Source organism: Sprattus sprattus, assembly GCF_963457725.1.
Source record: "Sprattus sprattus genome assembly, chromosome: 3".
Taxonomy (NCBI): Eukaryota; Metazoa; Chordata; class Actinopteri; order Clupeiformes; family Clupeidae; genus Sprattus; species Sprattus sprattus.
The window spans coordinates 10,988,080-11,014,135 of record NC_137922.1 but is presented as its reverse complement, the minus strand read 5'-3'; the positions used below and the strand labels follow the sequence as shown (position 1 = coordinate 11,014,135).

Genomic DNA, 26,056 nt, shown 5'->3' with positions numbered 1-26,056 from the left:
AGCAAGGGAAACTGTGTTGTGGATGACAAAGAAAAGCTGGAACCAAAAAGACAAGAGGGAGAGAGCAAGGGAGAGGAGAGGGAGAGGGAGGAGGAAAGGGAGGGGAGAAGCGAGCCAGAGAATTACTGCACACATTACACACTTACACTTTTGCACACGCACACACACACACGCACACACACACACACACACACACACACACACACACACACACACACACACACACACACACACACACACACACATTCGCACATGCACATGCATACACCCCCAACCTCCGCCCCATCCCCCATGAGAAGGTGTGTTCAGGCAAGCACATGTATGTGTGTGTGTGCGTGTGTAAGTGTGCGTGTGGGACTGTGATGTCAGCAGTCCCCTCCCCTCGCTGTCCGGCTATAGATGGTGGTGCAGGACGCCACAGCCGGCCATCACTCAACAGTCAACGAGCCGCTGAGAGCTGAAGAAGTCCTAAGTGAGCCCCAGCAGCCCTGCCTTAGTGAAATTGGTGCAGCATCCTCGGCGAGAGCTCAACCACCTTCACCACCACCACCACCACCACCACCACAGACAACCATGGCCCTGAGAAGAGCCCTCCTCATCCTTCTGGCTGGAATCTTACTGCTCGCCTGCTGCAGCAGCGCGCAGAGAAGCAGAGGCAAGTGCAGAAGAGTGTGTGTGTGTGTGTGTGTGAATGATGTACAAGTAGGCGTGTGAATGTGTAAATATGATCAAGTCTTTTTTATAATATACATGTTGATTTGAGTGCAGGTGTGCTCAGATACGTGAAAGAAACTTCGGAAAAATACGTTTTTGTTGTGCATGCCAAGATTGCATGTCTTGAAATGATCTGACGGTGCACTGCACTGGGCTGGACTTTTATATGCAGAAGTGTTTCTGAATTGCCAGTAAGTGTTTTACGGAGTACGGATCTGACACATAAGAGGACAAATTGCCACCAATTTTTTGTTGCACAGGGGAAAGCACTGTTTTGTATTACAGGCATGTCACACTGTATATATCACATGTGGAAAACCAAGTGTGCTTATACTGCTGACTAATGAGGGCTACGCAGACAAAAAAACGAATGAAAAAGGAGTCCAGACACGTGTGTGTGTGTGTGTGTGTGTGTGTGTGTGTGTGTGTGTGTGTGTGTGTGTGTGTGTGTGTGTGTGTGTGTGTGTGTGTGTGTGTGTGTGTGTGTGTGTGTGTGTGTGTGTGTGTGTGTGTGTGTGTGTGTGTGTGTGTGTGTGTGTGTAAAAAAAATAATGGAGTGTGATCCTTCTGTAAAAACTAAAACATGACATGTACCGTTGTTAATTGTGTTGGTTATGGTGGTTTTAGGTTCATTCTGGCACAGAGCATGCGTGTCTCCTTTGATTAGTCTGAGCAGCAGCGTGATGAAAACACATTTGGCTGATTGGGGTATAACTGGCAGTGGAAAAAAATGAGGTGCAGTTTGGATTTGTTATTGTATCAAAATAGCGTTGCAGGAGTGTGAGCCCGCTGCCACACACGGTGAACAGCATTCTTTGTTATTTCGTGTGTGGAGCGTTACGCAATGTGACAAATCTAATTCGGTGAAAATAACCAAGGAGAAACACAGGATCCCGGACGCAGATAAACTTTGCCTAGCAAGTACCTCATGGGCATGCTCTGGCAAAAATCAATGTTTCCTTTGTGTGTGTAGGGTGTGTGAGTACGTGTGTGACACTTTTTTGTGCCTGCTAATCTCTCTCGCTCTCTCTCTCTCTCTCACTGTATATGTGTTGGTTTGTATAAATGAGTAAGAGCGTGTGTGTGTGTGTGTGAAAGTATAGACACATTAAGCATAAGATAAGTGTGAGATATTCAGGTGGAAAGGTGGATGTATGGTTTGCAAGTTTGTGTGTGTGTGTGTGTGTGTGTGTGTGTGTGTGTGTGTGTGTGTGTGTGTGTGTGTGTGTGTGTGTGTGTGTGTTTGTGTATGTGTGTGCATGTGCATACATGTGAGTGATTACATTAAAGGCACATTTTAACACAAGGGGAAACGTGCACAGACCGACCTGTTTGCGTGGGCTTGTGCACCCTGAACATCTGGGCTGGTGTGAATGTGTGTACACGTATGAGTGTGTGTGTGTGTGTGTGTGTGTGTGTGTGTGTGTGTGTGTGTGTGTGTGTGTGTGTGTGTGTGTGCATGCATACGTCTGTGCGTGTAATTGTTTTTTTACAAGGGCAGTGAGAGAGAGGGTGTTTGATCTCTGCAGGGAAACTCTCTCCTTTCCCCTCTTTCACCCCATCACTCTCTCTCTCTCTCTTTCTTTCTCTCTCTCTCCCTTCCTCCCATCTCTCTCTTCCCAGCCTATTCTCTCGCTCCCACCCCATTCCTCTTTCCTCCCGTCTCTCTCTCTCTCTCTCTCTCTCTGTCACGTTCTTCTCAGCCTATCTCTCATCTCTCTCTTTCTCTCCCCTCTGGTCTGGACCCCTGCCCGTCTCATCACACAGCAGTGATGCTATCGCCGGCCTCTGTCTTCACGTTAATCTCCTCCTGCTCAGCCGTCCCAGTGCGCTCACCTCAGCTGTGAGGCCTGTGACACACAGTTGCTGTTACTGGCAGGGGGCCAGACTCATAGAGCTGCACATGGATCACTGGCTGCAATGGGGAAAGAAGTAAAAAAAATAATAAAAAAAAAGAACCCCAGTACACTGTGATTGCTTAGCCATTGTGCAATTCTGTCTTTGTCCATATGCTTTTTTTTGTCCTTGCTGGGCAACTGCAGTATAACTTGTCTTCGAAAAAGTTAAGAGTAGAAACATGAAACAGTAGGATGTTCGTTGAGATTTATTGCATGTACTCTAGACAAGCTTATTTTCTATGCAGAGCTCTAAGTGAAGAATCACGACTGTCTTTGATACGGCCGCGCTACACAGAGAGCGTTGATTTGCAGCGGTGTTGCAGTTTGAATTGTGAGCTTAGTTTCGGAGCGGGAAAGTTGCATTTGGCACGGGAGGATAAACATAAACTCAGTTAACCCACACCAGTGCTGGAAGTCCAAAGACCAGGGAGCTGTTTGTGTGTGTGTGTGTGTGTGTGTGTGTGTGTCTGTGTGTGTGTGTGTGTGTGTGTGTGAGTCAGTTTGTGTTGCGAGAGAGAAAACCAGACTAGGAGTGAGGAGTGGGACAAAGTCTCTAGATAACGCTACAAATGCAATGACAACAGCTCCCGCCTTGCCTGTGTGTGTGTGTGTGTGTGTATCTGTGTTTGTGTGTGTGTGTGTGTGTGTGTGTGTGTGTGTGTGTGTGTGTGTGTGTGTGTGTGTGTGTGTGTGTGTGTGTGTGTGTGTGTGTGTCTGCTCCCGCCTGGCCTGCAACTGATTTTCTTTTTGGAAGGCCAGAGCTGGAAAAAGTGAGGGGCTTGCAGGGAGGAGGGTGTGGCGTGTGCCGGTATTGGAGACAAAAGAGAAAGAGAGTGTTTGTGTGTTTGGATAAGAGCATATGTGTTGGAGACACAGTGACTGTGTTTGTGTGTGCATGTATGTGTACCTGTCTCTCTTTGTGCATGTGGGTGTGTGTGTCAGAGAGAGAGAGAGAGAGAGTGAGGCCGATGCCCCCCAAAATGTCCCCATAGACCAGAGGCCCGCTGTGGAAGAGATGAAAACAGCTGTGGCACTCTGAGATGGCTGCCACTGTAAATGTGACCAGAAGATATAGTGTATGAGCTCTGTGGACCTGGGCTAGAGGGAGGCTTACCTTCCCCACAGCGCCTCCCATTAAAGTTGACTGCCATTCACAGCCATTCTGCTTTATATTTGGCCCATTCATATGATGCAATAGTGCTTTACATTCAGCAATGAAGAACTCGCTGAGATTTGGGCAGATTGACTAGAACTTTCCGGTTTGCATTAACAAATCCACTACTGGATAAAGATTGGCTTTAAGGCTTTTACATATGGATTTTGTCTAAACCACAGGCACTGACATTTGCAAGAGCACGTTATGGTTGATGCACTTCCATCGCCAAATGCTTTTGCAAAACCTTTAAGACTTTATGATATGAGTTTGCATTGCTCGTGGGCTTTCAAGTGGATGGATGACCTGTGATAGGACTTGGTCCATCCTCTCAAAGCTAGTCAATAATCATGTCCCATCGGAGAAGGAGGGGTGGGGGTCACCTCGGATAGAACTGAATGGCGGGTTGGGCGTTCTTTTTCACACGTGGCCTAATCAGCAGGTCTGGAAACTGTTCAACTGTGAAACAAGATGTCAGCGCCAAGAATGAGCATGCATGATTTCACATGCCTTGAGTGTCAGGTCCAACAAAGGGGCCTGGGCCCGCCCCACCACAGAGAGAAAGAGAGAGGGGGAGAGAGAGAGAGAGAGAGAGAGAAAGAGAGAAAGAAAGAAAGAAAGAAAGAGAGGAACGGGGTGCCAGCAGGACCTTAGGGAATGAAAAAAAAGAAAACTGAAGGAAGACGTGAAACAGAAACCTGCAACCATGCTAGCTCATTAGGTTAAGACAAGATTTGTCAGTCGGGAGGAGTTCAGTGGCCAACACAAACATCCATTTCAATTACTAAAGCATTTGAACTCTAAAAGTCTTGATGTCTCAGAGCTTCTCAGAGCTCTTGAACTCCATAAATCATTGGGATGGCAGTTGCCCACCTATGTGACTATGTTGACCTGATAGGGATTTTTGTATATAGGACTGGTTGTGGGGGCTGGTGAAGGGCATTGCCTATGTCAGTATCAATGCCAACACAAATGTCACTCCAGCAGGGACCCCCAAACTTGAAAACCCAATGTCAATGTCTTATTCATTCAGGTAAACCACCAGTTGCTACCTTCTTCCATTTTTTTCCACTCTAAACCGCAGAGGTCAAACTATGGTCCAGTCCTTCCAAAGCCGTTGGGTAAAAGTCTTGTAAGTCCCAGGAGACTTTTACTGCTCTTGTTGGATCCGAGGCTATAAAGTCCCCTGTAACGGAAAACATCCTTCTCCATAAATCTTTTACAGGGGGGCTGCAGTAACAAGCTCCCACAGCCAGGTAATAAGGACTTGCTTCACTTTAGGCCAAGAGCACTTTTAAATGACACAAGCCCTTTAAGAAAAGCACAGGTGTTTAATTAAAGAAGGCGAGACATATGTAAAGAATAATATCACTAACCATGCATCATAATTAGTGGTGACACGAAGCACAACTTTAGGCATGAAAAATTGAAGGAGATATCAACGGAGCGTGTGAATTAATACCCACTCCCTGTACGATGGGTTGCGTAACACCCAGACTCACTCAGTAGCTTTTCAATCCTTGCCAAGCCAGTGGTCTCTGGCCGCCTCCAGTCTTTTCGTCTATTACGAGAAGGTATTTGTTTAACACGTTGCCTTGATTAAAGGGCTTGAGGAAGTTTTAGTTAATGAGGACGTATATTTTCCATGACGGTTCATCGTCTCAAACCACGTTGGGCTTGAGCGAGTTAAGTGACATTAAAGCCTAATTAGCGTTTTGCGGTTTGGGGATCAGCAAAGTGGCTTCTTCTTGACTTTGACTGATGTGACTGAGGAGGACACAGACGTTGCCAAGCTTGTAATTATTTGTCAGTTCAAAAGCCCCTTTCATTTCCAAGTTGAGCAGAGTAAGTCTAGAGTAAAACTCATTCAAATCAGTCAAAGGCTTGACAAATAGGAAACTTATTGAGAAGGGAAAGCTCCACTGTACAACAGGGCCATAAGGATTATAGTGGCTGCCATTTTTTTTTCTTATATACATACGACAAACAAACAAAACAATTATGGAAAACTCAGTGAATACTGCAATTTCTTACAAAGCTTTGCTGGCATCGCTGGAAATACACTTAAAGGCATATGTAAGTTGATTGATCGTGTTGTTTGGCCAGAGAATAAGAGTCTTACAGCTACATCACACTGGGAAAGGCTCTGTCTTGAGCAATACGAATAGATGTTTAACGTATGAAAATAAGTGTGATATGACGCACAGCTGTGCCTGCCTACCATGCTGGTCATGCAACAGTGTGAACAGAGTAAACTTGTGAGCCTAACAGAGCGCTTTTACGCACCTTCGCTAAAGATTTACGGCATCCAATTCCCAAACGCACCAAGCCGTGACCAGCACCTCACCAGCCTTGAGCCACAACATCCAACACCATCAATCAAACCCCCCATGTGAAAATGCAGCTGGTTTGCCCCAAAAAAGATTGCCTTTGCAGAATATCCACTTTAGCCTCTCGTAATGGGTTAGCTTAAACTTATCAACATCTAAGACGAACAGTAAGTATCTCTCCTCTTCCTGAACGGGACATTTTTTCAGTGTTACTGAAAAGTTCTTGTTTTATTTTTATTTTATTCCTCACAGTGCGAAGACAGAACATGAAGGTCCGCATCAATGCCACTGGCGACACCATTGTGCTGAAGTTCCTTCGACCCAACCCTGATGTCAAGCTGGAAGGCTACATCCTGGGATATGGCAGCAGCATGTTCTCCAAACAATTCATCCAACTGCCTGAGAATGGAGAGCCCTATGAGACTGAGATAGGTGAGCTGCCCTCCTAAATTGCTCTGAAAAACACATTATTTGACACACAATTAACCATTATTGAATTTAGGAACATTTTACAGTGGTCAGATGCTGCTGTATGAGTTGTGAAAGGAAATGGTTTACTAGATCTGAATGTCAATAGATTTTCTAATGTACCAATGCATGCTTTCTTTTCACTTTATTTCATCACATTTTCATCACATGATATTTTTCATCACATGCCATGATATTTGTCAATGCATGTCATAGCATAAACACACAGCCTCTGTTTATACACACCCACACACACACACACACACACACACATGAACACACACAAACACGCACACACACACACACACACACACACACACACACACATAAGCAGAAAGGTAAAACCCACAATAGACGAATCACCCACACCAGGGTGAAAAGGCAACACATTACACTAATAGCTCCATGCAAAGTTTATTTACCTCCATTAAAAAAAAAAAAAAAAAAAAAACATTTCCTCTCTCCCATCCATCACTGCAGGCCTGTTCTCCCTCCGGAGGTCAGCCTCCCTGCCCCATCTCGGCAGGTCACGGCAGGGTCACCACAGGAATAGCCTAAAGCTAATGTTAGTCCATGAGTAATGGACATGCTTGTACCAGCGCACTCTTTTCTTTTTTTAAGCCTTGACACTTAGCTGAGCCTCAAACTTAACCCAGCTCCCATATTTTTAACTAAGTCTCTAACAGCTAATAATAGGGTGATTAAAAACCACACATACAAACAGATAATACCTTCTTAACACTCAAATGCACTTACAAAGCTAAGGCAGCCTTATTTTGATGTTGATTGTGTTCCATGGCAACAGGGGGTATAATCAGAACAGGTTAGGACCAGCCATGGGGCAAAGGGCTTCCGGAGACGCATACAAACCTGCTGCTTTGAAGTCAGTGAGAAGAATAGGACTGGATCAGTTGGGCACCTTCCCTGGCTCAGGGGATTTGACTAGAGCTGTTTGCTCCAGAGAGAAATGTCCTTTCGGGGTGCCATGTCATCCCTTTCAGTAAGCTCCCAGACCAAAGAGGCTATAGAAGTAAATGCCACACTATAAATCACTCGATTGGAAGCTTGTCCAAAAGAAAGAAAGGAAGAAAGAGAAGAGAGGGAATGAAAGAGGGTAGAAAGAAATAAGGAAAGCGCAAAGAAGGGAAGAAAGAACAGCTAAAAAACAACAAATAAAGTCCAGAATGTCTATGCCTGGACAAATTAGTATCAGGTGGTCTCCCTGTACAGATAAGTGAGCTTCCATGGCCCATGCGTTTCCCCCCGGCTCTTAGTATCAACACAGGGTGGCAGAGGCCCCAAAATGGACCGGCCTCTCTTTTGTACTCAAGGTTTCTAGAGAGTTCCTTTCAAACACACAGGCGAGCACATGGCCCGTCCAAAAGAGAACGGCATGTTTTCTGTCCAAACACAGCTTGGAGTTCAATCGATTGCTAAACTCTGAGCAAGACCGAGGTTGATCTTAAGATCCACGTAGAGGCAGAATGTCCTTGCTGGAGATGGAAGGTATGAGACATGAGGTCAAATGTATTCTTCTAAAGGTCGCCACCTGATCGCAAACTTGCAGAGTTCAGGCACACTAAAGAATGTTCCAGTGGCAGACATGTTCGAATGCACATTGCCTCATTCTGGCCTGGATGATGGCTTTTGAACCTCACTTGTCACACATTGGTATATGTCGGCGCACAAAACTTACAATAATCGCTCTTTTCTGTGCTCCCCCAGATGCAGAGCCCAAGTACTTGGTTGCGGTGCAGCCGATTCCAATCAATGACGTCAAGAAGCAATGCACAGGTAAGCATACTCCCACATGCAAACATGCCTCGGCATTAACTCGCACCACCATGTGAACTCACTGGCCTCTGTCCTCAGGTAAAGTCAACCTGGACAAACCTCTCCACCTGGTGATTGGCTCCGTCACACCAACCTCGGTCCTCCTGTCCTGGGGCACTTTTGTGAAGACGCCCTACGAGGGGAACATCATGAACGACTGCCTGGAAGACGGGTGAGTGACACACAGCACCAGCAGTTCAACACCTGGAACCACTTGGAGCTGCTTTTTCCTTTTTTTTTGCTTTCATCCCAGATGCTTTTCATAAACTTGCCCAAGATTCCTAACAATGAATGATGGGTGCATTAACATCATGTTTAGAGATCCTCTCATCCATGCCAAAACGAGGTAAAGGGGGTCCATCCTTGGTCTGTGACCTGTCCTTTGCAGTATTTCATAGTGAAAAGCAATGTAGTGCTATCAATGTTGTTTTTGTGCAGTAATTCAGATTTATGTTGCATAGCAGTGCAACAGAATGCTATTCAGCATTTTTAGCAAGTGTGTACTTTCACGCATTTGGAAACAAAAGTACGAAAGAGGGGAGATGGGGTTTGCTTCCATTGCAGGTGTGTGTGTGTTTTGTGTGAATGAGTATGTTTGTGTGTGTGTGTGTGTGTGTGTGTGTGTGTGTGTTTGAGAGAGAGAAGTAGCCAAAGGGAGAGAAAGTCTGATGATACATGGGACACATTGGGACACACTGACACAATTTTCCATTTCTCCCATTCGTTCTGCCTTTCTCCCCTCACTCCTGCCTACACACACACACACACACACACACACACACACACACACACATTCATACATGCATGTGTGCAATTTTTTTCTCTTTTTTTCCTTCAGAAGGGGAGAATCTTGGAAAAGTCATTGGAAATCGTGACCCAATCTGAAACCTAAAAAGTGTCCCAAACCATTTGTGCTCTTATTAAAAGCCTAATGTCAGTTCCGTCTGTTTATGGCCTGGCTACTGCTTTGTGCATTACTGAACAAAATGTAAAAAAAAAAAAAATAGAAAGAGAGAGAAAGAGAGAGAAAGAAAAAGAAACATGAGGGAATGAAACTGAATCTGTAGTAATACTGTTAGTTTAAGTGTACTTTTGCCAGAATTAACAATAGCTTAAAAGGATGGACCTTTCCAATGTCAAACCATAGCCATGCAGGTTTGAAACCAGAGAGCACACAAATGTTTACTTGTTGTTTACAAATGTTTACTCAAACGTTTTTATTTTTTATTTTTTTATCTGACCCATCAAATCCAGGTTCTACACAATCCGCTACAGAGAGAGGAACCGCAAGTGGAACTATCAGACATGCCCAACCAGCGACACAGTGATTGACAACCTGAAGCCCAACACTCCTTACGAGTTTGGGGTCAAATCAAACAAGGATGATCGCAGCGGCATGTGGAGCAAACCTGTTATTCACAACACCAACATGGGAGGTGAGAACTCCTCATTCAATTTGATTTGTTTTCAAAACTTGTAACTTGTAACCACATGGAACCACTATCAACCCTAACCTTTAACACCATGGGTTCCAGGAATACTGGGAACCAATGTTATTATACCTGGAGTGGTTTAAAGCAAGGTCACTCCTCATAAAAACATACCATGTAGTTTTTTTTAATGTTTTGCCAAAGTAGCCACGTCATACTTGGCATAAAAACTGCAGATTTCAGCTAGACTCGGGTTCAGGGTGTGAGAACTACTATGTTAAAAAAGGATCAGGTCACCAATATAACCCAATGATAATAGTGCAAAAGATGATTTTCTTCTCTTCCTCTTGAACATTTACAGTATCTGTCAGAGATGACATTAACTCCAAGTTGTTTGTTATGTTTCCCCGCTTTGTTTCCCCCCAGACAAAAGCATGCAGAAGCCCATGAAGCCAAGCAGGACCATTATCTCAAAGCCTGTGGTATGTATGGAGTTTTGCTTGATCGTAAAGATGTCATGTAAGGGATTTGACCTCTCAACCTTAAAAAACTCCAAAAGCATGAGGATGAACATGATTATTATAATTATCATTGAGAATGCATCACATAACTCAACAGTACTTAGTACTTAGAGGGAAGGTCATTAAGCGACCTGTGAAAATAATGTGGAAGGGATCAAAGAAACCCATCATTTAGGGAAAGAAGAAGTGTAAAGAAGGTTTGAGAACCTGTCATCAGAAGAGTTACAGTATAGGGTATGATCAAACCAAATAGTCGTGGAGACAGAATGGTGGATAGGTATAGACAGTGAGAAATAGAGGGACATAGAGGGGGAAAAGAGAGGAAGAGAGATAAAAGACTGGAGAGTCAAGGACATTGATTCTAACACATCTGTTCTCCAGTGCTACCCCTCTGTAACACCCCTGCTATACCAAACAAGTGCTCCGTCTCGAACCTACGCGTATTGCATTCACCACAATATCCACCCACTGCGACATATATACAGACGCACATACATGCACACTAAACCCAGGCACAGCTGGCACACACAGACTTGTTAAAGCAGTCTTTCATCTAGAGACAGGAACTGAACTTTCACCTCTGACACAGACAGAGGCAACCTGGACATTTTGTGAACACTCCACAGACACACACCAAAACACAAACAGACTGATGTGCACATACAATAGGAACACATATGCAGACAATTACATATACAAACAAATAATAGTTGACTGAGCAATGTTGAGCATATCGATGAGCATAACCAACCATAACCAGTTTTGTATTTTATAGACTTACATATAGTCGCTTATCCTTACAAACCCACAGCACACACACGTTGTTTTTATCTCATTCTCACTGGTATTCACACGCCTGCATTTTACCTGGCAAGCATGGACAGTGTAGCTGGGGGCAGAGGAGCGGTGTTGGTATGTCTGCATCTGGTCTCTACTCTGTGCGGAAAGTGGGGGGGGCAGATAGTAGGAGAACATTAGACATGGCTGAAAGGTCAAGGCCGACTGTGTTGCATACCTTTAAAATGGCAGTCCTTTTATTGTGATATGTTATTGTTAAACTGCCAACAGAAAGTGTCCTTAAGAGGAGCAGTAGGAAAAGATTTGATGAGACCTGAAATATGATCCTCTTAAGTCACCCTGAGCCAATTTGTCTGCTTCTAAACGAATATTCTATTCTGTTCTGTCCTGCTTGTATAGAAGCCAATGATGGTTCTCTTCCCCCCACGTCCTGGTAAGTCACCTGGCAATCTTCTATTTACCGATCTCATTTCCTATTTTAACCAAGTGAACATTATCATTGTGAAAAGGCACTGCAAATCATCTGGTTTACCAGGCACATCATTTGTTTCTTCCTGTTGCAGAATGTATTAATATGATGTCCTACACACACACACACACACACACACACACACACACACACACACACACACACACACACACACACACACACACACACACACACACACACACACACACACACACACAAATCACAGAATGATCTGAGGTTGCTTTGAGAATGCAATGTTGTTCTCCTCCCAATGGCAGCTCTTCACAACAGAACCCAGCCCAGATTACCTCTTCTCCACAAACCAGGCTTTCCTGGAGCTCCCAGGACATCTTTTGGTAATTTTCCCTTCTCTCTCTCTCTCTCCCCCCTCTTTCATTTTTCTGCCCTCTGTACATCTCTCCGTTTTATTGCAGTCTCCCTTTCCAACATCTGACTCTGTTTAGAAACCCAGAGAGCAGAGAGAGTGTTTCTTCTATCTTGCACACAACTTTTATTTTAAGAAACCCCCAAGATGAAATCGGGATGTCCTCTCTCTCTCTCTCTCTCTTTAATTTCTCTCTTGTGACGTTTGCGTTCGGTTATGAAACGATTACGTTATTCCCCGCAGCTCCTCCCCAGAGCCACCAGGAAACTGTGCCCGGCCTGAACTCCAATGAGCCGCAATGGCCACAGTTCCCACTCGGTAACCACGAGGCACTTTGTCTTATTTTGTTCCTTTTTTATCCATTCAGCTTCACAAGCAGTCAGTCATCGCTTGGCTTACCATCTGGCTGCGAATGATACCGATTGGTTGGGGAAGGGAGGGGTGGGTGTCTGAGGGGAAAAAATCAGCTGGTCTGATTGGCTGCATGCTGCATCAAGTGTTTAGCAAGTCTACGAAAGTCTCTAGTTCCCGGCGAGAGGATGCCTGGAGGTTGCCAAAGAGACAGAGGAGTAAGTCACCCAGGGGGGGGTCATGTGCTGGGGTGACTCAGCAGCCATGGCCTCCTCGTGTGGTCACGCATGGTTTCTTGAACGAGCGTATCATCCACGCATCCGCACTGAGGCTTTGGGGCCACCATAGGGGCACAGCGATTGCTTGTTCATGCACTGGCCTCCATATAATATAAGTCATATTGCACAGGTCATTCTGTCTCTCATTTGTACCTCTATCGATGTCTTTTCTCTCCTTTCTTCTCCTCTCTCTCTTTCTGTATTCAACCATCTGTGTGTGTTTCATACTTCCATTCATTGCCTCTCTCATATCTCCCTCACTTCATCACCTCGTGTTCATATCATCATCTTTTCCATGTTCATGTCCACCATTTTCTTCAGTTTATCTGTCTCCACGGAGTATGTCTGTGTGTTCCATTCTTTTCAGTGCAATAATTTACTCCTTTCCTGTCTTTCAAGGATCAAATATTTTCCTTTTTTTAAAACAAATAGAACTCCTTAAGTCTACATTCGTGTGACAATAGATTTTGATATATAAACACGTATAAAAAAATATACGTAAGTAAGATTAAAAAGAAACTGTATACACACGGAGCCCCAATTTCGTTGATGGGCAACAAGCAAAGCAACAAGCAAAGTCTATCGCGCATGAAATAAAGATATCACATGGCGTGTGGGAGCATTGGGCTGACCCACCCATGTTTGATTGTGCTCATGGTATTAAATTATCAAAAAGATTTTGCTGAGTTATTAAAATTGTCTTCAGTTCATGCGTAGTGGACTTTGCTTGTTGGTAGTTGCCCGTCAATGAAATTCGGGCCCGTGATCTTTGTAGCTGGCATGGTTCTGTCAGCTACAACTTTTGATCCACAATCACTTCTCTACCTCTTTCTGTTTCCCATCATCTCAACTGTCTGAACTCAGGTCTGTCTGACCCTCATGAGGTTTTTGTTTTCAGAGTTGCTGTGCCCTGAGCCATTGGCTGAGCTGGAGAGCTCAGTCTGCATGTGGTCACTGCATGAAGAAGTCAGAAGGTTCTAGTTTGACTGGGCTACTGTGACCTTAATGCCAGATACTATCTAATGGAGTTTCCTACTGTTAGCTAGGAAGTTGACTGTCCTTAACTTGCATTTGCCAGTAAAAACACATGAATTGTGTTGTAATTGTGCAAGGTAAGAGAAGCGTGTTAGCTAGCGAGTGGATTAGAACACTGCAGGAAACTTGATTAGATTGCACCTGGTGTCATCGGTCACAGTAACTCTTAAATTAGACCTTAAAAGTCTCAGTCACCATTTTGATTCCCTATCAGAGAAAGACAGAACATTGGAGGTTCCCCTCCTCGCTGTCTTCTTCTGTCTCTCAAACTAAACACTTAGGAAACCTCTAAAAAACACCTAAGTTCTTAATTGGCTCTTAAAAAGTTAAAGATTCTTCACTGAACTCAGAACCTTTTGTTGGCAAAAAGGTCTCTTCAAAGCTGATGTTGATAGTCAAATAACCCTTCACCCGAGGGTCTTCAATAGCAACTTTAAGGGTTCTTTATTATAGACTGGCAGAACCCTTAAAGACTCCAGATTCCCCCCCTCTTCTAATTTTTCCTCTGAGAATGTACTACTTTTCTCTTTGTGTTTTCCACGGGCTTCTTGATTATGAGACCACATCAAGTCAATAAAAGCTCACTTTATAAGTTGGGATTGTATAAACAGAGAACGGTCTGTAGTTCACTCAATCAAAAATTGGAAAGAAAAAAGCTTTAAGGAACCATCAATAAAAGGCACTAAAAGAGCCTCATCTTTCCATGCTGCCTGGAGCTTATGAAGAGGATTTGTATGCCTGCCACTCAATTGTATTTCGGTTTGGCACAAACCACCGTTTAAAAAAAGATGGCAGTGAAAAAGTAATCCATATGTGTAGCCCTTTTGAAATCCGAGCTGCTACCAGTCAGTGGTCTCCATAGTCAGAGCTCGTCTCTCTCTTCTCTCTCTCTGACAGACACAGACAACCATGTTAGAAATACCTCTTCCCAGTCAGTGGATGTATCATCTGCCCTTGCCCAACCTGTGCCCTCCAAACCCCACTCTTCTTCCACCACTGCCCCTAATGCCCCATCACACGGTGATGCGCATCATGGACAAACTCAGACCAGGGCACCTAGTACCACACAGAAGCTCCATAACCCGTCGGGTAAATGCCCTGTTTTCATTTGAATTTGGCTAATTTTTGTGTTTGTTTTTCTTTCCTCCCAGCAGCCTAAGGTTTTCCCTTTACTAATGTCTTGATTTTGGGGAAGGTTTTTCCTTGTAGTTTTTTCTTTATATGAAGCACACTTTTGAAGGTATTTAGACAGACAAAAAAGACCAGACAGTGTTTCCCGAGAGAGACTAAACATTCTGATGAATGAAAACAAAAGAATAAGCAAACAGGAGTGAATTTGGTTCTGAACACAGCAGGGAAACACAGATGCGCTGAGACATTTTTTTTTTTGGTCTCTGCTAAACCAGTAACTTAACCCTCCCCAAACAGATAAAAGCCTCTCTTTCCCACAGAGCTCCCTAATTCTTAACAGGAAGGACAATCTGCTCTGTTCCGGACTATGTCTGGGATCAAGCCAATGACAATACCTCGGCTTACGGTGACATCAGTGCATTAATCCCCCTGTCAATTTGCGACTCGTGTGGCTCCACTGTCTAACTGCTGTACATCGCATTGTCTCCTCAGTCATCTGACTTTCATTCCTTTCCTGTTTTTCTTGGGGCTCACGTCGATTCATTTATCCACAGGAATGACTGCTGCACTTACAACAACACCCAAAACATAGACACACACACACACACACACACACACACACACACACACAAACCACACTACACTAGTCATATCACTTATCTACTATGCTTGTCAATCTTCCAGAGAAAGGCAACACTGTGCTGCCAACATTGCTATGAATGGCAAAGCTGTCAGTGAGACATATTTTATATAATGTATATTTATTTAAGCTGTTAAACTATACAATCAATCACTAGATTGCATGTACAAATGCCCTGAATAAAAGGAAATCCAACAGTGACAAGGGGAAAGAAATGGAATGGCTGCTATATCACCTTCCACTTTAATTGCACTTAGCTGTTTTCTATTAACTTATAGATGTATGGGATAGATATAAAATGTGTAGTACAAAGTAATGTATATCAGTTCACATAAGATTTGGTATGTGAAGTTAAATGAATACACAATGCAATCAGACCCACTGGATAAGTCTGACAGTAGTATACTCTGCCAGCACAGTAGTTGACTTGTCAGGTATTCTAGACCATCTGAAAACAGGACTTTCATCTTCTCACATCTTTATAGCAGGTCAGATCCATTCTCATCATCCTCTTCTCACCATCCATAGCTGCTGACAAGGCCTCGGCAAGCCCTACCACCCACTTTTTTACCACAGTCTAAACACTGTAACCAGAGATGGCACTGTTTCTGTTCTTCACTCTAGGTAAAAGCAACATAAGACAACTGGCTACGTCTCATCCAGCCAAACCGTCTGACTCCGTGGTTGCAGTGGCTGCCAGAAACCTGACGTCTCAAGGCAGAAAGCCCTTCTCTCCCTTCATTAACGGCATGAGAAACCCTTACTTCCCCAGGGCCAATAACTCCTCCAAGATCTACAGGAGACCAGGGGGTAATGGACCTGTTTTAACCCCCATACACCCACCTTCTTCTTCCCCCAGTGTAAACCTGCAAAACCTTCTCCACAGGCACTTCGACCCCCTTACATAACCTTCTTTTATGAAGTATTACGTTCTTTCCCTTTTTGTTTTACCTTCCTGACCCCACTCCACCCAAACCCACCCCCAAAAAAAATCCAAATCCACATGTAGTCATGTCCTGGCCAGAGCTTGGCATTGCTCTGCCTGGCCTCAGATCCCCCCCCCCCCCCCCCGCCCAGCGGCAGACATGTGGTGTGTGTGTGCATACAAGGCATCATGCTTCCTCATCTTCTGACAGGTTTACAGTCAGAACAGTGGCCATGATTCATTCTGACAGGCACGTCTATTTGACCGTCACGAGTGTTTGATGTGGTCTGAATGATCCCCCCCCACCCCTACCCCTTAACTCACATCCCTCTCCAACTCACACACACACCCATGCCAACACCCCCTTAAAGACGACTGAAAGGTGTTCCAAACGTGAACGCCCGCCAGTTCTGCAACCTGGTAGCGTGTGTGCTCGCCAGGCTGCCTCGCTGACACCCACTCCCCTCTTCCTCCTCCTGACAACAGCATAAACAGTGTTGATGGTGGCTTGGCGTGCGACTTTTCTCCATAACGTACCCTCTTTTTCCCCCAACAGCCAATGGGGAGCACCATAAGGGCCTGTCCCTGCCCAAACCTGTCTTATGGTCCCGCATGAGAATGGGTAATGAGAACCGGTCACTTCACCCCCATCCATACCCAACCCCCCCCCCATCCCCCTTTGTGTGTCTCGCCCATTAACCTTCCGCAGCTGCTGTTGTGATCAAGCTCCATGTTGGTGTCCTGTACCCAACTCAACCCCACCCAACCCTATCCATCTCATCCCAAAGCCATGCCATCAGTACCTGTTATTGTCTTTGTTCATCCATCAGTCCACCTTCCACCCCTCCTCACCCATACCTCCATGTGTCCTGTTCTCATATGTCTTGGGTTTTGTACTGCAAGCTTCTGCAGAATCACCGCTATTGCGAGCTTCACGTTGTAGCCTAACAGCTGGGGGATTTGAGACAGATGCAAACACACTCACCAAAAAAAGATTTAGCTACAACTAGGTACAGATAGTCATCAGAGATTACTGACACCATAGACAGATTAGTGGAGTTCAGTAGTTCAGACGGGTCAAGTTGAAGACCCCATTCAGAGACAGTTTCCAGTTTTATCTTTTGGCCCAGATACCCAAAGTAATCTTTTGGGATCTTTGGTCATTCACCATTCCATACAATGCTAATGTCACATAGAGAATTGAATACTTAAGTAACAAAAAAAGAACCAAATGAGAATATCTTCAACACATCTAACACATCCATCTGATAAAATAATACTGACCTGTGGCTAAAAGAGCCATCTTGAGGTTATCTAGTCAATGGTAAATGAAGGGCAAGGTTGCTTCTTGTTGAGGATTCCTAGTGTCCTCTGTCTGTGTTTTACAGCTTTTGGTTGAGGATTACCATCTGCATGAGTGTCTGCATGGGTCTTTGTTTTTTGTGCATTGGGCATGAGCTCCAACAAGGTGTGGGGGTTTTGCTGTTGTCTTCCATTGTGAATTAATTGTGTGTCTGACTCAAGAGTGCATTTAAAAAAGCCCATCCAATGAACTTCAGGTCAAAATACTAAATAATCCAATGTGAGGGCACTCCCCAGCATCACCTTATTTTAAGTAATTAAGTTATTCTTACTTGTATTAGTTAGTGTGCTGTACTTTTTCGATTTAAGTTTACAACACTTTGTTAAAAAATATGCGCAGTGCACTTAGCACCTAGCACCCGAGAATGCTAGGTGCTAAGCTAGCTGTCATTTACTTACATTCAAGACCAAGAAATCCAAATAGGAAACTTGCATATGGCCACCAAATAATTTGTATGGTGCTTTCATACGTTCTTAACCTGAAGATGGATGTCGTTTTTTAAAATATACTTTTGGGTAAATGGAAAAATGAAATGGGTAAATTCTGTGTATTTATGTACAGTATTACTTAATTTACATATCTTTGGTACAGCTACATTCAACTGTAAAAGTACTATAGGTTTAACAGCACAGGAATGGTTGTTTTTGACTAGGTTAAGCACTACTTCTGCGAAACAGTGGAATACTTGGGAAGTAAACAGGTCCAACAAATGCCCCCAAAATAGAGAACAGATGTAGTAATCGGATACTGTCCTTGAGTAAATTGCTTGAATGGCACCCAAGAAAAAATACCAAGATCAACCAAAAAATATTCAAAAACAAATCCAATAACCCCCCCAGCCCCCCCCTCCCAAGTGTAATCCATTTATACTGCGGTGCTTTCCATGAAGACAACCCTCTGCGGCAGGACAGCAAACCACATGCCCATGGTGATACTGAGCAGTCAGGGTCTTCCATTGTGGAGCAGCTCTATAGTAAAAGACACAAGTCCAAGTTGTTCGTTTAGTACTCAAGGCACTGACCGCCTGCTGCCTCACACCCATCTCAATCACTGAAGGGCTTTGACTGGGTCTTTGGAAAATACTTTCATGAAAGGAAGTATGGCGTCTTTTGGTCTCCGGGCTTATTTTAAGAACCAGAATTTGGCATGTTCCTCTCCAGCTTCGCAAAGCTTTTTTGTTTTACTGCTAGATGTAAGGAGCTAAGTTCTGTTTAATTACTTTGTCCTCTGATGAACTAGAGATTCCGACTGGTGCCTTTTTAATGTAATTTTAATCTATTTTCCTGGGGTAGGTCCACATCGCTTGAGCCTCCTTTGCTTTTGGCTCATTTGCGACCAATGGCTTTTTAGAACAATGTGCTTCAGAGAACATTGGATGTCAACCGAGGTGCCAATGTTTAGTCTCTTCGTGCAACTGGGCAGGGCTTTGATGCTGTTCATTTCATCATAAATAGCACAAATGTGTTTCATTTCCAATCTGCATCTGATGAACTGAACATAGTGCTATACTTCTAGGAAGAAAGAAAAAGTAGACTTGAAAAAAAGAGAAGGGAAAAGAGCATGGTTTCCATACATAAATGCTTGAGTTATTATTGTTGTTATAAAAAAAAGAAGAATCCTGTGGAGTTGTGTTTGCTCCAGCTCTTAGTTTAGATCCAGAGTACATTTAAGATTACATGAAAGTTTGTGTTATAATAGGGGGAAAAACCCATCTGGATATTGCAAAGCCTGAGCATTTTGAGTGAGACCATGTTCTGGCAGAACAGACACAATGCCTGTTGTGTCAGTGTAGATATTTATGCATGGGTTGAAAGCATCACATCCATATTGTTTTAAATTACAAGCTAAAATGTTTCAGAACTGGGCACACTTCCACCTGGAGGTTTATGTTTGGTCATAGTCTCTCTTGGAGCTGGAACGATGTCTTGATTATCAAGAATTTAGCTGGGCTGCAAAAAAGGGGTAATTGACAACAGACGCTTTTGTTTCTTTAGAGTGAATTTCAGAGTATGCCGGCAAAAAAGGTTTTTCTTTTTAAATACGGCTCCTTTATGACATTTATATTTTGTTGATTTAGAGATAATTAGGCGTAAGGTACACTATGGTATCAATCACCAACAACCTGAAAATGTTATCTTGCCCAAGGGCTCAAAACTAAAATTGAGAGAACGGGTTTAAGCCACACATTTTACAGCCTTTTGGTGATTTTCACTCATCAATTTGAGAGGTCCACTTAATTATTTTCTAGTGTTAGTGTAGTTTACTTGACACTTTAAGGTGAAGGCTACTATGAGGGTAGGTCCCCTTAAGTGTTCCACTGTTTTTCATTCGTGCTAGCAGATAAGAGAGTGAAATAAGCATAATGTCATGTAGAATGATCATGTAGCACAAGTCATGTAGCATGCTCTCAATGACCTTTGTGTTGTTTTTCTTTACCACAATCTACAGTACCACCTCTCCGTCCTACCCTCAACAAAAAGACCAACCTGGTGGGCAAGCCTGGAGGCATGGGTGAGGAGTCTATTATGCTGTAGTGACGAAAACTTACAAGTTTTAAGAGGGTTTTGTTCCTGACTTAAGCTAAGTTCCAGTTGGCATAGTTATCACCCGAGTAATTAGAGAGAGAGAGAGAGAGAGAGAGAGAGAGACAGAGATGTCTTACACAATGCTATTTTGTTTTCTCCAGATAAGGTGATTGACCTGAAACAAGACAAGGTTGATATTCTCAAGCCCAAGCTCCCAGCTCCAACACCCAAGCCAGTCAAGCAAGAGCGCAAGACAACGGCTGACCCAGCTACAAACGGTAAAAAATAACTATACGTCATGCTGACTTCCAAAATCAGTTAGCATTGTGCTAGGATATCGCCAGCTATGTCACTTGCTATGTGACCATTTATGGGCTATCTGTTAATTACCAATCAAAACTTTAGGGTCAGACATTTTGAAATTCATAACTGACCTTTGCTGTAGTGTGTAAAAGGCAATGTATGGCACTAAGCAATAGCTATGCTAGCTATTTGACGAGTGATTTGTCATCATAGACATTACATTGTCACTTTCAATTAAGTACACAAGCAAAATATGAGATGGAATATAACAGGGGTTTAGTCATATCTTTCTATCAATCAGTGGTATGAGAAACTTTAGGTCTTTAATTGAATTACAGTCTTAAATGTCTTAAAAGTGTCTTATATTATTTTCCCACAGGCAATCGCTCTGAAAGCTGGGAGAATTCTTCAGCTTTTAGTTCCCTTCCTGCCTCTGAGGTTGATGCTTTGGGCAAGAAACGCTATATTGGTAAAGTATATTTTTCTAGTAATATTCCGATACACCGTGTAACATTTGTGCAAAGGCAATGACGTATGGTCTCATTTTGAATTAATTGAACTAAATTGTTTTTTATATATTTTTTTATATACAGTATATAATCCACATCACATTGTGTTTAGCCAAAAGATGGTGTAATGTATTCATTCTGCAGATCACATGAATAACCATATTGGACTGGGACTTTGTCTATGTCTATAACTTAGGAGAAACTGTACTTATCATTGGTCATACATAGCCTAGCCATAGCTATCATTGACAGACAAATATCTTTGCCACCAGCTCCTCATGTTGTTTACAAGACGGACAAGAAACCGGAAGAGCCCTGCTCCATCACCACCTCCCTCACGTACTTCCCCGAAGGCGAGGCCACAGAGTCCAACGTCACGGCCCCACCGAGGTCTGCGCCGTCCAACCTCACTGTAGTCACTGTGGAGGGCTGTCCCTCCTTCATCATCCTAGACTGGGAGAAAGCGGACAATGACACCACAGGTGAGAGAGACAGGAAGTAGGTGACAAAGAGGGAAGCGAGAGATAAAGAAAAAGGTGTCAGAGGGTTTTGATAACCTTAACGAATTTAAGAATATAAACAATATAGCATATGAATTCTATTGTTAAGATTTCCTGCTTCCTGCTTATTTCCAATGCACTTTGTATTGGATGTTAGGACTTATGGTCAATTTGTATTGTTATATTGTATCATTTACCTTTTATTGTCATTGTACAGCACTTTGGTCAGTTTATGCTGTATTTAAATGTGCTCTATAAATAAAACTTACTTACTTACTTACTTACGTATTACATTGCTGGTAAAACTATTGGGCTGTTTTTTTGCATGTGCTCTAGAGTATGAGGTCATCTCCACCACCAAAGGCCCAGATGGTGAGCAGGTCTCCATCCTGACTACCAACCAGACGCACACCGCCGTGGAGAACCTCCGACCAGAGAGCAGGTACTAATCAAAGCAGACACAGAATGTAGCGTGGGTGTGCACAGCCAGTCCTAAGAAAAAAAATAACCCCATGCCCTCAATTTAGTGCCCTCAACTTGCTTCAGCTGTGGTTGTTTACTTCATCACATTGTCCTTTACAGGGTGAAGTATATACTTCATGTTTATAAAGTTTTCCGCAGCGGGGCTAACTAACTGTTCAAGAAAAACTCATTCAAACTCTATATAACTCTATTTGTTTGGCAGTCTGTATACTGTATGCACTGTTATCGCTATGATAAAAAAAAAATCTATTTAGTTTATGTAGAGTTGAATAGTATGGCAGTATCTTTTCTTTGTGACTTCAAGTTGACCTTGGTCACTGCCACGAGTGCTCCTGAGTTTTATAAGAATGGGGGGAGGGGCGCTAGGACCAGCGGCTTATCTGGGGCAAAAAAAAGGTGCGGGCCTCATGGAGCGAAAGCTGGCGGGCAGCGGGCCGCCACGCTTGCAAGATTTTTCATGAGGGATGGCGATCTGGCACACAGTGACTGACAGAATATAAACCAGGGCTTCCTAGGAGTGGAGCGGAGACCCATGGGCCATCATCCCAGCATCTGAACATCTTGTCTGGAAGAGCTATTATAGAGGAGGTCGCTGGCGTGCTCTGGCCCGAGTCTGGAGAATAAATGTATCGTTTGTCAGGGCCCAGGAGATGGTGGTGGTGGGGGCAGGGGGGGGGGGGGGGGTTGGATTTCTTTTCAACCAGAGGAGAGAAAGAGAGAACAAGAGAGAGAGAGAGATAGAGAAAGAGAGAATCCCATATTTCCTTTAGATTCATACCAAATCCAGTTTAATATCCTCCGCATTAAGTCCAATTCCTACTCTGTGAAAAGCATATGGCCTAAGAGGGGAAGTGAAAGTGATTTGGGGGCTTTTGATGCGATATCTGGGATCTCTGCTGTAATTCCACCCTGACCCGTTCTCTTCTGAACTTCCCAGCTATGAGTTCAAAGTGAAGCCCAAGAATGAGCTGGGAGAGGGTCCCTCCAGTGAGCCAGTCTCCTTCAACACTGAATCAGGTACAGCCCAGTCTGCACGCATGAATACTATTAATATCAGATAAAAGCATCTGGCAAATGACTAAAGGTAAAGGTCATACAAATGAATAGCGATGGGGGACTCTGATTTATAAAACATACATATAGTCTCCTCCTGATGTGACAGAGTCTTTAATATAGTAGAGCCCAGATGCAATCACATAAATTGTCATTGTGAACATATGCATGTTGAAAGTATTAAGCACCTATTACTGAAATAATAGATGTTTACAAAGCACTTGTAAATCCTTTAAGCCCTTTATTGGTGTTGGCTTAAGGCGAAAAGTTATCCCCATTAAGTGACAAGGCCTTTAATGTTGAGAGATCCCTGACACATGCAAACACGCAAAGTGCATATGGTACAGTACAAGGAGGCCAACGTTACAGCCACGCAGGCCTGCCAGACCCGTTTTGTGGTCCCCCCTCTCTTACCTTTCTCAGAGATGTATGTAATTAACCGCTCGTTATTAACTTAATGATTTCAGCATGTCCCTCCATTTTCATAACCTTGGCTCCCGCAAGGCACAGGGCTGTCAAAGCCTCCCCGGCCCGTTGTCACTGAGCCAGCTCCTCCCCCCACCCCACCCCCTCTATCCTGCCCTCCACCAACCCCCACCCCCCCCCGCCGGCCCTCATCTTACAAACTGTGGGCTGAGGTCCAGGCCTCACTAACAACATGTCATAAATAAATAGCCAATAAAGACTCACGTCATCTTTATGTTTTATGGCGGCGGCGTACCTCTAGCTTTAGGGGGAAGCTTAGGCCGACTCTCTGCCGGCACCCCTCCACGTGTGAGCTGAGCCTGTCTGACGGAGGGTCTGATGACTTACCCCAACCTCCGCCGAGCTCCAAGAGTCTGACACAACCCCCACCCCCCCACCCCTTCCCCTAACTAACGTCTTCCCCCACTAACGTCTTGCCAGTTGCTCTCTGTGGAGGTATGGGGCTGAGAAGGACTTGGAAAAAGCCCCTCAAGTCCATCCGCGCCACTCTTAAAAAGTTCTCCTGTTAAAATATGTTTTGTTGATCTATTGTGGCTTTTTGTTTTTGAGGAGGAGCAGTAGGAAACACTGCCCACACACAGTTTTGTTTTGTTTGGTTAATTTCTGCTCTTCTTCTAACTAGTTTGGTTACCACAAGGATTAGTAGCTGAGAGTTTGCTGCATAAACGGACTTGTTTCTTAACACTCACAATCCTCTCTTTTCCTTTCCCACCTCTCCCATGCAGCCGATCCGCGAGTAAGTGAAAACGTCTCAGGTAAGAGCAGATCTCTCCCTTCTCTCTCCCCCTAATGCTTTGCTCTCGGCTCACACATTCCTCTGTGCTGAATGAATGGATAATTTAATGAGTAGCACTGGCAGACAGATAGAAAAGATGGAAGGGAATAAGGAAGGAAGGGGAGGAAGAAAGACTAGAGCACACAGTCCACCGAGACAGAGTTTTCTTTGCAAAATTCACATATGGTCTCTCCACATCTCTCCCCCTCTCTTTCTCTCCCTCTCTCTGTCTCGCTCTCTTTCTCCTATCCTATGAGTTCACTTCTTCCACATCATACACACAGCCAGACAAAACATTTACTCAGGACTAGCAAATGAAGGCGGCTTTTTTCTTTTTATTTCAGCTGCCCCTCTCCCCATACAGCTCCTTCATACACAGGGACAATTACCTTGATGCACTCAAATAAATGTTTTCTTTGGGTGCCCTGTGTTATGTTTATCTCTTATTGTTATTCCTGCAGTCTGGCTATAGTCAAAAGTTAAAAAACTTAACTCCAGCCCTCAAATGTAATGGAAGACAGGCCAACAAAAATAAATAGTGTCTAACAGAGTGCACGCTAACCTTTTACACGTCTGGCACTTTTATTGGTAGAAAAAGTAGCAAATGGCACATATAAACTGCTAAAAGAAGAAGCATTAGATCACAATGAGCTGTTTCCCTGTGTGGATTCATGAGGATCCCATAGAAGTGTGCTGTGCTTTTGCTCGTTCATCTACAAGACTGCAATGACAAGTCAAACATTTGTCCCTTAGGAAAAGACGCCATTTGGACGCAGTTCCCCTTCAAGACTGACTCATTTTCTGAATGCAATGGCAAGCAGTATGTAAAGAGAACCTGGTACCGCAAATTTGTGGGGGTTCAGATCTGCAACTCTCTCAGATACAAGATCTACCTGAGTGACTCTTTGACTGGTTAGTCTGATCCCTTTTAAGTCTTTGCAATTAAAATGAAGTCTCATTATTGAATGCCAGTATTTGTACGTGTTAATAAGTCTTTTGTCTAGTTTAGGGAAGAAACGAGTCTTATACAGACAGAATGTGTTAGAAAAAGATCAATCTCACAACAACCTTTCTTCAGACAACTAACTTCCAGACCATAGTCATTTTTAAATATTGCATTGATTGTATTCCCAGGTAAATTCTACAACATTGGAGACCAGACGGGCCATGGAGAAGACCACTGCCAGTTTGTGGACTCCTTCCTTGATGGTAGAACAGGCTCCCAGGTGCCTGCTGATAGCCTGCCAGCCAGATCAGGTAAAGGGTTTTACTGCAAACATTTCTGCATTGTGATAGTGAGCTCTCTCCAGGGGTGTTTTATAAAAACCTGACTGAGCTGAGACTTATGCTTAAATACACAATATGTCAAAGTATGGTGTCTGTGTATGGAATGCATGGTCTCTGTTGATACTTTAACACAGTTTACTCAATGATAGCTGTCTACTTCTGTGTGGTCCAAAACATACATGCCTGACTGAAGTTTCTTGTTTGTTTTCCAGGGTACTACAGAGCAATGAGACAAGAGCCAGTCAACTTTGGTCACATAGGAGGAAATTCTCACATCACTTATGTATCATGGTACGAATGCGGCACACCTATACCCGGGAAGTGGTAGTTTTCCATTCAAATTCTTGGGGAGTCAGGAGGAAAGAATCTCATTGGCTGGAACATGTGGCTGTCATGTTACAAGGGGGTTTGTG

At 43.8% G+C, this 26,056-nt stretch overlaps 1 protein-coding gene across 7 annotated transcripts; it reads left to right on the top strand.

Annotated features, from left to right (window-relative positions):
- The first annotated feature begins 460 nt into the window (after positions 1-460).
- Positions 461-26,056, top strand: abi3bpb (ABI family, member 3 (NESH) binding protein b). Of its 7 annotated transcripts, XM_080835698.1 has the most exons (22): positions 461-655; positions 6,348-6,527; positions 8,289-8,357; positions 8,436-8,568; positions 9,651-9,832; positions 10,253-10,308; positions 11,545-11,578; positions 11,893-11,970; positions 12,243-12,317; positions 14,561-14,752; positions 16,059-16,244; positions 16,916-16,981; positions 20,171-20,233; positions 20,409-20,525; positions 20,930-21,019; positions 21,332-21,541; positions 21,896-22,001; positions 22,980-23,059; positions 24,307-24,336; positions 25,110-25,268; positions 25,491-25,613; positions 25,856-26,056. In XM_080835698.1, exons 1-22 carry the CDS (start codon positions 574-576, stop codon positions 25,969-25,971), a joined length of 2,427 nt encoding a protein of 808 aa, XP_080691824.1. In that variant the 5' UTR covers positions 461-573; the 3' UTR covers positions 25,972-26,056. The 7 variants fall into 7 exon arrangements, with proteins under 7 accessions (XP_080691824.1, XP_080691827.1, XP_080691826.1 ...); XM_080835701.1 differs by lacking the exon at positions 14,561-14,752; XM_080835700.1 differs by lacking the exon at positions 16,059-16,244.

What these genes read in the sequence shown, in the direction of transcription:
- abi3bpb (XM_080835698.1), top strand. Translation starts at nt 574, where the DNA reads ATGGCCCTGAGAAGAGCCCTCCTCATCCTTCTGGCTGGAATCTTACTG. An exon ending in CCATTATCTCAAAGCCTGTG is followed by an intron (nt 10,309 to 11,544) that starts GTATGTATGGAG and finishes CTGCTTGTATAG; the next exon opens with AAGCCAATGATGGTTCTCTT. An exon ending in AACCTCCGACCAGAGAGCAG is followed by an intron (nt 22,002 to 22,979) that starts GTACTAATCAAA and finishes TGAACTTCCCAG; the next exon opens with CTATGAGTTCAAAGTGAAGC.